At 40.6% G+C, this 15,838-nt stretch overlaps 1 protein-coding gene across 1 annotated transcript; it reads left to right on the top strand.

The window, feature by feature from the left end:
• Positions 1-12,630: 12,630 nt before the first annotated feature.
• LOC308101446 (uncharacterized protein) lies at positions 12,631-15,319 on the top strand (the record flags this gene model as incomplete). Its single annotated transcript, XM_080450865.1, has 3 exons — positions 12,631-12,721; positions 13,495-14,217; positions 15,224-15,319. The coding sequence occupies 2 exons, from the start codon at positions 12,631-12,633 to the stop codon at positions 14,202-14,204; spliced, it is 801 nt and encodes a 266-aa protein (XP_080306991.1). The 3' UTR covers positions 14,205-14,217; positions 15,224-15,319.
• Positions 15,320-15,838: the final 519 nt, after the last annotated feature.

Genomic DNA, 15,838 nt, shown 5'->3' with positions numbered 1-15,838 from the left:
GCAACTGGCCGCAAAAACAAACAAACAACTGGACTTTGAAAAGAAGAAGAGGGTGAGGGGGGAGGGAGATGGATGGATGAAGCGTGCGTTTCTTATTGGGAAAAAAACTGATAAAGAATGGAGTAAATAAGACGGGGGGGATGTTCTGATCTGCTGCAACCCTGAGCGTTTCTGACGACCAAGACTCGCCGGCGGAACTCAAGCACTATTTATAATGTGAGAGAGCGCGCAAATGCACGTTCAGGGGTTGGGGTGGTCTTCGTGGATGGAGGGAGCGCAGTAACCAGAACACTCGCCCCAAAACACGCTCGCCCCCATTTTATTCGCGGACCGCTCGCCCCGCAGCGGTTCTTGTATTCTTGTATTTGTTTTACTCAGGGATAAGGTTAGAAATGACTAAGTTTAGGGTTAGGCATAGTTTTACTGAGGCTAAGTTTAGGAATATGGTTAGGTTTAGGCACCACATTATTAGCCTACTGAAGTTACATTTAGGAATATGCGGGTTTGACACCGTTTTACTGAGGTTACGTTTAGGAATAAGGTTAGGTTTAGGCATAGTTTACTGAGGTTAACTTAAAGGACAACTTTGTTTTTTTACAACCAAGGTTTATATTTTAGCTTGTAATTAAAGTAAATAAAATATGAGTGTTATTATTTTTTTCATTTAATGCTTTCTATAGTTTTGGCAATTTTCGCAATATTTTTTACAGTGGGTGGGGGCATTCTGTCCGGTGGCTAAATATGCCTTTTTTACACAATAAAAAACGTCATGAGGTCTTTGATGGCCAGATGTGAGTTATTGGGGGCTAGAAGAGCTACTGTAAATAATAATAAAGAAAACGCAGGGTTATTGTGTAAAAAAAATACATATTTAGCCACCTGCCCCCGCCCACTGTAAAAAAAGATCGCGAAAATTGCTAAAACTATAGAAAGCAGTAAATGAAAAAAAAATAACACTCATCTTTTATTTACTTTAATTACAATCTAAAACATAAACCTTGGTTGTAAAAAAACAAAGTTGTCCTTTAAGTTAAGGAATACCAGGTGGCGACCGTGCCGAGATTGCCGGATTTGCCCCGGGGTGACCGTGTTTTGGGGCGAGCGTTTTGGTATTCGGTATAGCGCACATTGGTTGGAATGCGCGGTCATGTGACGATGCTCATATAGGTGCAGGGTGGGTGACGAGGACACACACACACACACACATCACACGCACCACTAATACAGAGATGCAATAAATATGAACAATGTTGTTCACCGGCGACGTTTCGCACGTGTGTGTTTTAAAGAGGGGCGGAGGGGCTTGCAGGAGTCGGTGTGTAACGCTACGTAGTAGTGGGTTCATTTCAGATCAGGGTTACCGTAACGTATCTTCTTCACAGTCCGTTGCAATGAGGAAGGATCCCCTTATTTATTTCTTCTCTTTTTTATTTTTTATTCTAGATTGCATAAAGGATGCTGCTATAGCAACACGTAGCATATGGTCAAGGTAAAACAAGTGACGTCTTATGGATTTATAAACTATATATAGGGTAAGAAAAAAACAACCGGTGTGTATGGACTGTAATCGCTGGGGTTGTGTCTGCTGACTGACAGCTCTGCTGCACTGCAGTGATTTCAGCCTGGCTTTCGGCACCTCTCATATTATTATGGTTGGTGATCATTCCACCACATAGCCCATGTTGCACATGACATGATGTAAAACAAACCTCATGCCTTTTGTTGCTATTTTGCGTCGCCCCCTATATGAGTAATGTCTGGGATAATAGAAGCATTACGCACATCACATATCATGTGCATGTGATTGTGACATGTGCTGGTCGGTCCTATACCGGTCCTTTTGTTATGGGACGGGAAGGATGACACTCCCAGCAATAGTAGCCTACAGATACAATATTCTTTATTATACGTTCCGATTATGTAAGTATAAAGAGAATAGGCTACGTGTATTCTCAATAACTCATGATCTGCATGTATAGACTATGCTAGATATCAACTCAATATTGCAACAACATGAGAAAATAGCGGAAATTATTAAATAAATGAATAGGCTACGAATAAATAGCAATACAATAATACAAACATTAGTTTATGGAAAATGAGATGCTGCATCTTGAGGGGCTATCCTTTCAATACATTCTGAAATAGTAAAAAGTAGGCTACTAAAAACAGCTAATCATATTGTTTGTATTTACCTTGGCTTTTATTTTTGCCTATTTGGCTACAGTAGCCTACTGAGGGGGTTAAAAGGCATTTTCTGTATTAGGCTATAAATAGTTTCAGCACGCAATAGAGCCTTTCATTAAATGCAAAAAACCCTAACCCATAAAAACATAAATAAAATCATAATAATAATAATGATAATAATAATAATATAATTATAATTATTATTTAAAACAAAACAAATAGATGAAGAATAAACCTATAATAGGCTAATAGCTACACACAAGCCTAAAAAGTTGTGAAGATGTGAAGAAATACTTGGAGAATCTTGAGTCACAGTCGCATGTTCGAAGCAGAGAACTAGTCTGAACTGGATCCTCCTCCAATCGATAGGCTACCCCCTCCCCCCTTAAACCTAATTCATACTCCGCAGTACAATGGTATCGCGTGCCTATGAACAGATGTACCATCTATAGCGAGGTGTTGTTAGCTTGTAGATCTGTTCTTTTTGGCAAGCGACACCATTGAGCTGCATGAACGAGAGTAGTCTATTTTTCTCAGCATCATCAGCACCTGCTCTGCACCCGGCTATCAGGCAGGCGGAGGATGCGCAGCCACAGCTCATGTGCAGGGCTTCCCTATTGCTTGTGGATTTGATTACCCCGTATGGGTAACCGGAGTCCCTCAGGGCTCAATACTAGTGTATTTTCTGTTTTCTGTTATTGTGGGGAAAGCTTTTGCTGAAACTAGCCGATTGACAAGCTCACAGCGTTGCATTGTGAGCTTGTCAACGAAAGCTTTCCCCACAATAGAATACAGATGCCGGGGTTCAAGTGGTTAATTCTAGACATTGCTTACAAGATGAAATGGTCACAAACTTTTTAAAACTTTTACCCCCTATTTTAAGTTCTGTCATTTCTGAAAAATCTTGAAAGTTTGAGAACTACTGATTTAGAAGGCATTTGTAGAATTGGACTCAGGTCTAAGGCTGTGTGTTGCTCAAGTCTCTTCTTCTTAAGGCCAGCAAACCCACCATGCAATTGACACCATGAATTGTCCAGGAATTGAAGTAGATAATTGCTCCATTGATTAGAAATTGATCATTCTAAATATGCTCGTCATTGACTTACATTACACAGTGAAACAACTCTCAAAGTCCCTCTAGCATGTAAACGAACGTAAACAAAGTTGATTCAGACAATATAGAGCATCACCAAACCCAGTACTGTTTGTTTTTAATAAAAATGTTAACTTCCTGTTGATTTCGCAATTTTTATTAGGAAGAAACCCAGGGCCGTGCAGAGGGCACTGAAGGGGCAAGTTTAGAAAAGGGCACATCTGCAGGCGCACATTTTTGGGGTGGTCTGTTTGTGGGGTCATTTATTAGGTCATTTAAATTATAATTATAGATAATAATGATAGTAAAATTATAATTATTTTTCAAATGTTTGTGTTGATAAGGGCCACGGGTGTTGGGCAGGCCCAAAAAAAGGGCACCTTGAGGCAAAATTGCAGGTGCTCAAGCACCAAAAGCCCCCCCTCTGCACATGCCTGAATAGAAACCCCAGACTGGATCCGGATCCGGTTCTTCAAATAGTAAAATTAAGTTGACATTTTTATATAAAAAAAAATAAATAGTACTGGTTTTGGTGATTTTCTATATTGTCTGAATCAGCTTTGTTTGTGTTAGTTTATGTGCTAAAGGAGTGACTTTGAGTGCTGTTTCATTGTACAATGTAAGTCAATGAGGAGGAGCAATTATTTTTGATTTCTTGTCCACCTTTGGAGTTACATCATGGCAAGGTAACTACACAACCCAAACCTCCACTAAAGTGGTCTTGCCCTTTAAAACTTTCCTTCCATTTGGGGAACAACAGCACCATCATCATCCATAGTCTCTAATGTCATCATAGCCAGTGCAGTGCACGTATGATTACCTCATTAACAAATGACATGACCTGCCTGGTGAAACATGTTCAACAACTCTTATTAACTTGTAGTGTGGTGAAGTAAGTATGTACATTTTATTTGTATATAACACTTCTCACAGAGATAACTCACAGTGCCCTATTTACAAAAAATGAAATAAAAGATCTACAAGCTCACAACGCATCACAGTGAGCTGAGCTTGAAGAGCTGCTATCTTCACTATTATTTATATTGTATTTACATTTCTGGAAGAAAAAAAATCTTGGAAAGTGTCTACATTTAAATACAGCATGCTTTGATATTAAAAAGAAAATGTACTTTGTGTGTGTGTGTGTGTGTGTGTGTGTGTGTGTGTGTGTGTGTGTGTGTGTGTGTGTGTGTGTGTGTGTGTGTGTGTGTGTGTGTGTGTGTGTGTGCGTGCGTGCGTGCGTTGTGTGTGTGTGCGTGCGTGCGTGCGTTGTGTGTGTGTGTGTGTGTGTGTGTGTGTGTGTGTGTGTGTGTGTGTGTGTGTGTGTGTGTGTGTCTGTGTCTGTGTCTGTGTGTGTGTGTGTGCAAGAGGGGATGGGAATTCCCTTCTCACTCATTGTGCATTGCTCTCTAGTCTATAGTCTGTAAAATCTTGAGTGTACAAATGGAACCAAAAGGACACGTGAGTGATCCATTAGGGTCCATTTGTTTCCATTTGTACAATCTCAGAGTTACAAATGGAACCAAGGGCCCCTTTTGGTTCCATTTGTACAGTAAGAGTTAAAGTAACACTGAGGATTTTACAGTGTAGAGGTGTCAGATTTAGAAGGCATTTGTAGAATTGGACTCAGGTCTAAGGCTGTGTGTTGCTCAAGTCTCTTCTTCTTAAGGCCAGCAAACCCACCATGCAATTGACACCATGAATTGTCCAGGAATTGAAGTAGATAATTGCTCCATTGATTAGAAATTGATCATTCTAAATATGCTCGTCATTGACTTACATTACACAGTGAAACAACTCTCAAAGTCCCTCTAGCATGTAAACGAACGTAAACAAAGTTGATTCAGACAATATAGAGCATCACCAAACCCAGTACTGTTTGTTTTTAATAAAAATGTTAACTTCCTGTTGATTTCGCAATTTTTATTAGGAAGAAACCCAGGGCCGTGCAGAGGGCACTGAAGGGGCAAGTTTAGAAAAGGGCACATCTGCAGGCGCACATTTTTGGGGTGGTCTGTTTGTGGGGTCATTTATTAGGTCATTTAAATTATAATTATAAATAATAATGATAGTAAAATTATAATTATTTTTCAAATGTTTGTGTTGATAAGGGCCACGGGTGTTGGGCAGGCCCAAAAAAAGGGCACCTTGAGGCAAAATTGCAGGTGCTCAAGCACCAAAAGCCCCCCCTCTGCACATGCCTGAATAGAAACCCCAGACTGGATCCGGATCCGGTTCTTCAAATAGTAAAATTAAGTTGACATTTTTATATAAAAAAAAATAAATAGTACTGGTTTTGGTGATTTTCTATATTGTCTGAATCAGCTTTGTTTGTGTTAGTTTATGTGCTAAAGGAGTGACTTTGAGTGCTGTTTCATTGTACAATGTAAGTCAATGAGGAGGAGCAATTATTTTTGATTTCTTGTCCACCTTTGGAGTTACATCATGGCAAGGTAACTACACAACCCAAACCTCCACTAAAGTGGTCTTGCCCTTTAAAACTTTCCTTCCATTTGGGGAACAACAGCACCATCATCATCCATAGTCTCTAATGTCATCATAGCCAGTGCAGTGCACGTATGATTACCTCATTAACAAATGACATGACCTGCCTGGTGAAACATGTTCAACAACTCTTATTAACTTGTAGTGTGGTGAAGTAAGTATGTACATTTTATTTGTATATAACACTTCTCACAGAGATAACTCACAGTGCCCTATTTACAAAAAATGAAATAAAAGATCTACAAGCTCACAACGCATCACAGTGAGCTGAGCTTGAAGAGCTGCTATCTTCACTATTATTTATATTGTATTTACATTTCTGGAAGAAAAAAAATCTTGGAAAGTGTCTACATTTAAATACAGCATGCTTTGATATTAAAAAGAAAATGTACTTGTGTGTGTGTGTGTGTGTGTGTGTGTGTGTGTGTGTGTGTGTGTGTGTGTGTGTGTGTGTGTGTGTGTGTGTGTGTGTGTGCGTGCGTGCGTGCGTTGTGTGTGTGTGTGTGTGTGTGTGTGTGTGTGTGTGTGTGTGTGTGTGTGTGTGTCTGTGTCTGTGTGTGTGCAAGAGGGGATGGGAATTCCCTTCTCACTCATTGTGCATTGCTCTCTAGTCTATAGTCTGTAAAATCTTGAGTGTACAAATGGAACCAAAAGGACACGTGAGTGATCCATTAGGGTCCATTTGTTTCCATTTGTACAATCTCAGAGTTACAAATGGAACCAAGGGCCCCTTTTGGTTCCATTTGTACAGTAAGAGTTAAAGTAACACTGAGGATTTTACAGTGTAGAGGTGTCAGGGGATTGCCTGTCTGCTGGGGCCGGGCTCACAGTGGTCTATAAAGAGGAGAGTGGAGGAATGACAGACAGAAGAAAGAAAGGAAGGGATCGAATGTCAGGAGGATCTGATGAGACCAGTCTGAATAGGAGCCAGAAGAAAAATATGGAGAAAATAATATAGAGTGCAGGGTCTGGGGACGCCCAGCATCCAGGGGGTCCCCAGTAAAATGAGGAACAATTAAAAAACTTAAGCCCTCTTTTATTCTTTGGCAAATGTATTGTTCAATGAATGTTGACAAATCTTCAATGGCCATTCCTGGCACAAAATCTTTTCAAATGGTGGTCTGTCAATAGTAATTTCCTTGACATGAAAATGTTTGAGAATCACTGATATATAATGAATATAAAAATAAATTAGTTGCGTACCTTACCTCAGGTAAGGTATACGCAACCAGGTAAGTTACCTGGTCTTTGTTTACCTGGACTTGAGCACCAGTTCCTGTGTAGAGACAGGAACTCGGTTTGTCTCCTCCCCTTTCTTAGTCCCTGTGTTTATTCCTACTAACAACAAAACTACATGTTTAGGTAACCTCGCATCACCAGTCTTTCCACCTCGAAGGAAAGCCTGGTATTCGTTATTAAATGGCCCGTGTGATCCGGTCTAGGCCACGCCTAAAAAAAAAAAAAAAAAAAAGCTTCCGGCTACCGGTTTTTAGCGGCTTCCGGTTTTGCGGAGCCGCTTTGTTTTAGTTCCCCAATTTAAATGCTGAATCGATTACAAAGGTAGACTAGTTTAAATAGTCTCCGGAAAGTACACTCACATTTATATTTATTTTGTATTTTAAAAATAAGCTAAACTACGCCAGATCAAGGATTTTATTAGGCCCTAAAATTACAATGCCCTTGATCGCGGCCGGAGTAATTAGGGGGTGAGGCATATAGGGTTGCTTCCGCTCCTGACCGGATCGCACACCCGAAAAAGGTATTGGTATTGAGGTAATGTTTAGGGCAGTGGTGCTCACTGATTCTGCTGTTAGCAATCTGTCTTGAGAGATTAGGTAAACCTCAATTGTTTTGTTTTTGTTTGAAGTTTGTCTAACACCAGCTCCTCCATTACTGGCATAACTTGGATCGTCAAACTGTTTTTGTTGTTGTTGTTGTTGTTGTTGTTGTTGTTGTTGTTGTTGTTGTTGTTGTGATTTAAATGACACGTCCACTACAAAGTACTGGTTCCCAAACGGAGTGTGGGTGCACTGGTTCCCAAACGGAGTGTGGGTGCACTGGTCCAAGTTCAGGTGTGCCTCGAGTCACACATTATTATTGCAATATACTGTCTAGAACTATACAAAAAGTTAAGAATATGTTTTTTCATTTACTATATCAGTATTTTGTGTGCACTCATTTCACAATACAGAGGAAAGTTATATACCCTAATGAAATACATTTTAACCACTTTCAACCTGGCATCAATGTAGGCGAAAAATAATTAATTTAAACATTTCCCCACTGATCTACAAGCTTACTATGCCTTGAATCGCGATGCATTGTGAGCTTGTATTTATTAGGATCTCTTGTAGCCGAAGGCTTCTCTTCCAAGAAACCTGAAAGACCTGGGTTAGGGAATGGCTGTAGATCCTATAAGGTCCTAAAAAGTGTGTGTGTGTGTGTGTGTGTGTGTGTGTGTGTGTGTGTGTGTGTGTGTGTGTGTGTGTGTGTGTGTGTGTGTGTGTGTGTGTGTGTGTGTGTGTGTGTGTGTGTGTGTGTGTGTGTGTGTGTGTGTGTGTGTGTGTGTGTGTGTGTGTGTGTGTGTGTGTGTGTGTGTGTGTGTGTGTGAAGCACTATGATGTGTTACTGTTAGAGGCCTCCTCTCACCCCCTCTTGTGGCTGCAGGCCTGTACTGTAAGTCAGTATCACATTTAATGCACTGCTTATCTTCTGCACTCATAGACTGGCCCGGCTTAATGCACAGGCTTGGTACTGCAGGCCGGGGCACCAAGCTCGGGGGGCATCAAACACCTGGCCAAAAAGAAAAAATGACCGGACGATTGCATATAACAGTGCCGAAATAATGTCCGTCATGTCCGACTCCGAGGGCTTCTGAAATAGCGCTAAATCAGTGCCCAAATGTGTTGCAGCACTCCTCACGCGGCTGATGAAGCAAAAGATTTCAGCAGCACTCCCCCTATTACCCCCCCCCCACAGGGGTCTTCAACGTTTTTCCGGTCAAGGACCCCTTAGCTGAGAGAGAGATGAAGCAGGGATCCCCCACTACATATTGTATACAGCCTAATTGTGTTGCAGATTAAACATTTTCATATAGCTTCATAGCCTTATCTGATATATTTTCTTGGATTCATGCGTATTTTCAGATAGTTAAAGTTGTACAATGCAAATTCACAACTAACGATTTTTAGCAACCTCTGCTGGTCACTACCGTCACTGCATACAATTTCCTTAGTCCTCGATTACCCAGAATTCCATTCGTTTTCACCGGAAGCCGGAAGCGTTTCAAAAAGCGATCTTTTAATTGTTTTATACTATCTACGGATCGTTTCTCTTAGCCAGTGGAGCATTAGTTACCATGAGCTGTGCTTTCTTTTTCTGTTCTTTTTCTATCTTCTAATCCTACATTCTCTTAAAATCAGCTTGAGGTTCCTTTTTGTTATTAGCGCGATAGTTCCTGGCCAAACAGGAAACCGTTGCGGTAGTTCCTGGCCAAACAGGAAACCAGTGCATTTCCACCTCCGTTTTCCGGCCAGATGACGTCATTTCCCCGGGAAAGTCCCCCCAGTCCACGTTCAATATAAAATATATAAATAAAAGGCTTCCGGGGGTGAAATTCATGGAGTGGGTGTTGTGAAACTTTTGCCACTCACAAAAGATATACAATTTAACTTTAGTTTTGTTGAAAACGTTACCTAGTATGCCTTTAACCTTTTAAACCCTTAATATTCAATCAACTTGACTAAATATTTTCGACTAATGTTCCCCATTAATTACACAAAGATTTGGCGGACCCCCTGTTGAAGACCCCTGCTTTAGAATGTATTTTTTGTATCTGTAAGGAAATTACCGGTATAAAGAGTATAATGATAGTTATAATTATAGTTAATTATTGAGTGAAATACTGCTAGTTACAATTATCATTCTCCTCTCGCTTTCTCATGTAGCATTATCCTCACATGCTATTTGTTTTAAAGAATAGCATGTGAGCATATATTTGTTTTCAGCAAGCCCATGCAGTTTCTCAAAGAACTGCTTTTTCTACAATTAGTTCTGCTGTATCTCTCTGTGACACGTAACTCAGTTGAAGCTCCAGGACAGCCAATAGTGGACCTGCAGTTGTAAGACAAACAGTCCCCAGTTGTTTGTTGTACCGATAAACCCTTAGGGTTTATGGATTAACACCATGAAAAGTCTAAAGTAAAACATTTGTTGAGTTTACATTAATGCTTTTGTAACGCAGGACTGGGGTACAATAAATGAAATATTTACAGGGGTGAAGAATGAATTGCATGCCTCAGTCGTCTAGTAACTTAGGCAATTAATGTGGTGAACTACTCTAATCGTCCATTCTGGGTTTGATTCCTGCCTCAGGAATCTGCCTCCTCTGTGCCTTCACTGACCTAGTTTGAGATAGTTTGAGATAGTGATACTTACAAATACAGTCAGATATTGATAGTTACAGTTACAGCTCAAGTGTGACATATTGACAGTTACAGTTACTGTATACTGTGAGACATGTGTTACAGTATAGATAGGTAGATAGATAGATACATATAAGTATGAAACAAAGACACAGGTAAGGGTATAGAGACAGTAGATCAACTAGTAGAACTTGTACAAATAGGATAACATAATAATATAAAAGACAATATAAAGAAGACTTAACGTTTGACCTGGCCCTCTGTGCCTTGGCTGGTCAGATGTGCATAGTGTATAGGCCAGGGGTGTCCATATACTGACTTCAATAAAGTGAGCAAGGGGCCACACAATTGAATTGAAACTTGAAACATATAGTGCTGAATTTTGTTAAAACTGCATGAACCGTGTTTTACAGCTATTGTACTGGTGTACTCTGAAGTTACAAAATTACTTGCATAAAACAATCGATTTCAATGCCGTATCAACTTCTAAATGAACCTGTTAATTTATATCTTATTTAGTTGTCTGATATGCACCCCACTCCATAGGTCACTGATACAACATATTGCATTATGTTATACAGTCAATATGGACTCAAGACAGACTGTTTCACTGTTACACATTTAATATTTGAGTACACACAGATGGAATATGTAATGAAAGTCTATACTCAAATGGTAATAGTTAATTAGTACTATTAATTGGAGTCGAGTTAAATTAATTAAACTAATGCTGCCTTTTAGAATTCCTAACTTTTTTTTGGGGGGGTCATTTTGATTTCAAGGGCCTGATTGAGATGGTCAAAGGGCCGGGTCAGGACATAAATAAATAAATATCAACTATTATTTTGATATTAAATATCAACTAGTACAATTATAGTTCTGCTGTATCTCTCTGTGACACGTAACTCAGTTGAAGCTCCAAGCTCAGCCAATAGTGGAGCTGCAGATGTAAGACACCTATACCTGTAAGCCCCTAAGGGTTTCTGAATAAACTGATTTGGAGAACACCATGAACTGTCTAAAGTAAAACATTTGTTGAGTTCATAGTATAATGCTTTTGTAACTTTGGATTGGGGGCACAATAAATGAAATGTTTATGGGGTGAAGTATGAATTTCATGCCTCAGTCCTCTGGTAACTAAAATATTGATAATTAGCATCTAGTCAATTGTGCTCCTTCACCTTATAGCGCAGATCTCCGCCAGGCCTGGCTGTTTACCCGGGACTGTGTCAGTCTTTGGGTGCAGTGGTCAGGACACGAGGAAGCTTCAGGGGAAATAGTTTGTACGACAGATGGTGCAACTGTTCACGTTTGCCCTATGGGCAGAATTGGAAGTAGTTTTGGAGGTGCGCTCTACAGTATATAGGCCCCTCAACGTGTGATTTCTAATTTGGGTGTGATTGGATGTTGCGTTCATGATACATGCCGTTATTTGTAAGAAATAGGCGGCACCGACACATTTATGAATGCAATTACACTCAAACTATATGGAGCATCTCATCCTTGGTTGATGGTATTGTCACATGACTCACGAGACCATGCCTAATTTGGTGGGGGGGGCAAAAACATTTCTGCAACAATCAGTGACATTTGGCTTTGGCTTTGTGTTGTTTTGAGGCTCCTCAATGTGTGATTAAAATTTTGGGTAGATCATGTGTTGTGGCATTTTTTGTATATTATTTTATATATTTTATATAATGTGTACTGATTCATGTGAGTTTTGGACAACATTTGTAGGCCAACATGGGGCTGATTTCAACAATTTGGAATGGAGGTTCTTCCTTGGCCTACTGTAAGTGTGCATGCAAAGTTTCACTCCAATCAGCCCCGCAGTGTCTGAGAATAGCTGCTCAAAGACAGACATGTGGACGTACAGGGGCAAAAACATAATCCCTGCCCCTGGCTGTTCTGGAGATCATTAAATTACTCCTCTATACACCTTATTGTAATGACTGCAGGTTTGACTGACACATTAAGGGGTCTGATGATCCAAGCTCAGCCAATAGTGGAGCAGCAGGTGTCAAGACAAATATCAGTCATTGATCAGCCAATAGTGGAGCAGCAGGTGTCATGAATCACATGAACCCTACACAAAAGTGATGTAAACAGAGAGTATACGTTGCAATAGCTCAGGGCTATTTGCACGTCTTTCCTCAATAAACACATTTGTTTGTGGGGTGAGTATATATTCCAAAGATTGGTCTGATATACTTCACACTAGTTGAGTTGCATGTTGAAGACATCACTTCAAGGTTCTTCTCACCACCAAGGACTTTCCAAAACTACTGAAGGTGAGCTCAATACTTACTAGTTATTCGCTACTATGCAATTACTGCTTATGAGAATTACATAAATATACCTTATAATTGTTGGCTATGTACACTGACAGCTTTTTTACATCGTTTTACATTCTTGCAGAAAATGAAGACCCAAATTGCGTTCCTGCTTTTTGCTCTGGTGGCTACTATTAATGCCGCAGCACTGCAAAATGAGAAAGCTGCAGATAAGTCAGGTAACCAGTTTCATAAGATGTCATGTGATGTGATGTGATGTCATGCCATTTCACTGTCACTTCGTGTCTTGTCATGTGTGTCACCCCCTTTACACCTTGCATTAACGTTAACGATAAGGATGAGGATTTGACCCATGCACACAGCACCTCACAAATGTGTGCTATAATTGCAGTATATATTGCTATTTTTAATCATACTACTTTCTTTAGTTGTTATTCTTTCAGTCTTTTCGTTATTGTTGGTACAATGTCAAAGAGCCGAAACTAGTATGTGCAAACTGGGGAAAGGTATCGATGTCACGTGAGTGTGTTGGATTTGCAAACAAAGGTGCTTCTTGGATTTGGCATATTTTTTGTGGCTCTGGAAAAAAAATATGTTGATGTGACGCGTACTGTACATTTTTCATGTTGCAGTTATACACCGGTCACTGCACTACGATATTTAACCATATTTTTTTATTACTGTATATAATCCGTCTCACAAACTCAATGCTGATTCGTGTTGTTTGCACCTCCAATACAGTGGACTTGGCCCCACCCCCGAATACCCCTATGTGTGGCTCAAAGAATATGAGATACTGTATAACAAATACAAATCTTGAATCTTGACTGACAACCATGGTGTGTTTGAAATCTGAAACAGTAGCATAATATTTTATGGCTGACATTTCATGTTTATAGGTTTGACTATATTTACACCAACAAAAACATCTGAATATATCTACCCTGTAAACTGACCCTACAAAACTCTGTTTCTTTTTATGCTGCTGTAGCTAATGACAAGCAGGCAGACCTCCCTAAGCCTGTAAAGGCTGAAGACCTCCCTAAGCCTGTAAAGGCTGAAGACCTCCCTGCGCCTGTAAAGGCTGAAGACCTCCCTGCGCCTGTAAAGGCTGAAGACCTCCCTGCGCCTGTGAAGGCTGAAGACCTCCCTGCGCCTGTGAAGGCTGAAGACCTCCCTAAGCCTGTAAAGGCTGAAGACCTCCCTAAGCCTGTAAAGGCTGAAGATAAGGAGGGAAAGTCTGACATGGAACAGGCTGACCTCCCTGAGGCCGAAAAGGCTGAAGACCTCCCTGAGACAGAACAGGCTGAAGATCTCCCTGAGGCTGAAAAGGCTGAGGATGAGGATGAAACAGCTGAGGATTTGGAAGAGGATGAAACAGCTGAGGATTTGGAAGAGGATGAAACGTCCGAGGATTTGGAAGAGGATGAAACGTCCGAGGATTTGGAAGAGGATGAAGTGGCTGAGGATTTGGAAGAGGATGAAATGGCTGAGGATTTGGAAGAGGATGAAACGTCCGAGGATTTGGAAGAGGATGAAACGTCCGAGGATTTGGAAGAGGATGAAGTGGCTGAGGATTTGGAAGAGGATGAAATGGCTGAGGATTTGGAAGAGGATGAAATGGCCGAAGATTTGGAAGAGGATGAAATGTCAGAGGATTTGGAGGAGGATGAAATGGCTTCCTATCGAGAAGAAAAGTAGTTTTTGGACAAAGGTACTGTAAGCGGAAAAAAAGGTTTATTGTTAAAAATGTAAAGCTTTATATTCTGATAGTAATCACTTCTAGCATTCGTTCTGCAACAGTGGTCTTCCCTTCTCACCAGCTCTTTACTAAACAAAAAAATTAAAACTTATTTTAACAAACAAATATCACTTAAAGCACCTTTAAGGTGAGAACAGAAGGTCCCTTAATATAAACTTTAAGAAATGTAATGGATTAAAGTCAACATGGCCTATTTTTATTTTATTTTTTTAATAATTTTTATCCCACGACTTTGTAACCCTTATTTTTCACCCGGTGCCAATTTTCTAAGTGATCCTGGGCACTACACTCCCCTCACCAGCCTAGGGAGGCCAGGGCCGAGCTCATGACTCCTTCAATGCATGAGAGCCAACTGACCTTCTTGTCACCTGACAGGGGGGAGTTTCCCTGATTGGACGTAGTGCGTGGAAGGAACACGTTATTCCAATCAGTTCCCTTCCCCTCCATCAGGCGCCCCGGCTGTCATGGGGGAGGCGTTATAGTGACCAGGATTACTACATGTTTTTGTGAGGGTATTAACTACCCTGAGAGACACGGGGAGAACATGCAAACTCCACACAGAGTAGGCCCTTTCGCCAACCCCACCTAGGGTATGGGCGCTGATGACACGGAGGAGAAGACACGCCCCCAGCGCCCATAGCGTCCCCGGCGGGAATCGAACCCAGGAGCCTCTAGCTGTGAGGCGACAGCGCTACCGACTGCGCCACCGTGCCCCAACATGGCCTATTTTAATAAATAAAAATAGCAGTAGTATACATAAACAGGCCAGACTCTTTGTGGATCAAATTATAATATATAAAATAATCATTTCTAATACTATGAGCAAGGGCAAAAATATTAATGTATGCGCTCTTGAATAACACCAATTATAACTGGTGAATCATTGACAAAAACATGAGAGTGAGTAAATGATTTGCCATTGGTTTTCTATTAATGTATTTATACGCTTCTTCCACAGCTCCAGAGTAACAACCAGAGAATCATCTCCTCACCATCGTTAATAATGCATGAGTATTGTTAAAAGGCTCACAGAGGCTTCAAGGATGTTTCTTAATCATTTGTGACCCTCAAATAAAAGTCATATCATGCACCTGTAGCTTGTCTGTTTTTTGAGGTGAATTTGCTGGAAAAGTTTATTTTCACAAGAACATATAATGGCACATGCCTTGTGTTGGAGTTGAATTTCACCTTATGACCCACACAAAGTACAGATACTTGTAGCACGGAGACAATAAGGAAAAACCAGACTCAAACAGGCAGCCAAGGGTGTAAGGAAACATGTTTTGTATTCAGATCAGAGAGATATAGAAGGTTACAGTATATCACAGGTATGGTTCCGCATCATCGGTCGGCGTCTCTCTGTAGTGTAACAGAGGAAGCACGAGGCTTTAACATTGTCCAGTAACATAAACATATGACATCATAGGATGTGACATCGATGAGGTTCCGTGCGAAGGTGGACTTCTCGGATTGGATGAGAGCGATGGTTACGTCGTCGTCTGATGATGGTAGATGATGGTAGATTATGATGGAGGATGATGGTGTGACAGTTTATCTCTGGACAACAGCGTCC

This window comes from Gymnoscopelus braueri (genome assembly GCF_963280865.1).
Source record: "Gymnoscopelus braueri genome assembly, chromosome: 15".
Lineage (NCBI taxonomy): Eukaryota > Metazoa > Chordata > Actinopteri > Myctophiformes > Myctophidae > Gymnoscopelus > Gymnoscopelus braueri.
Note: the sequence above shows the minus strand (reverse complement) of the source record. Positions and strands in the feature narration are given on the sequence as shown.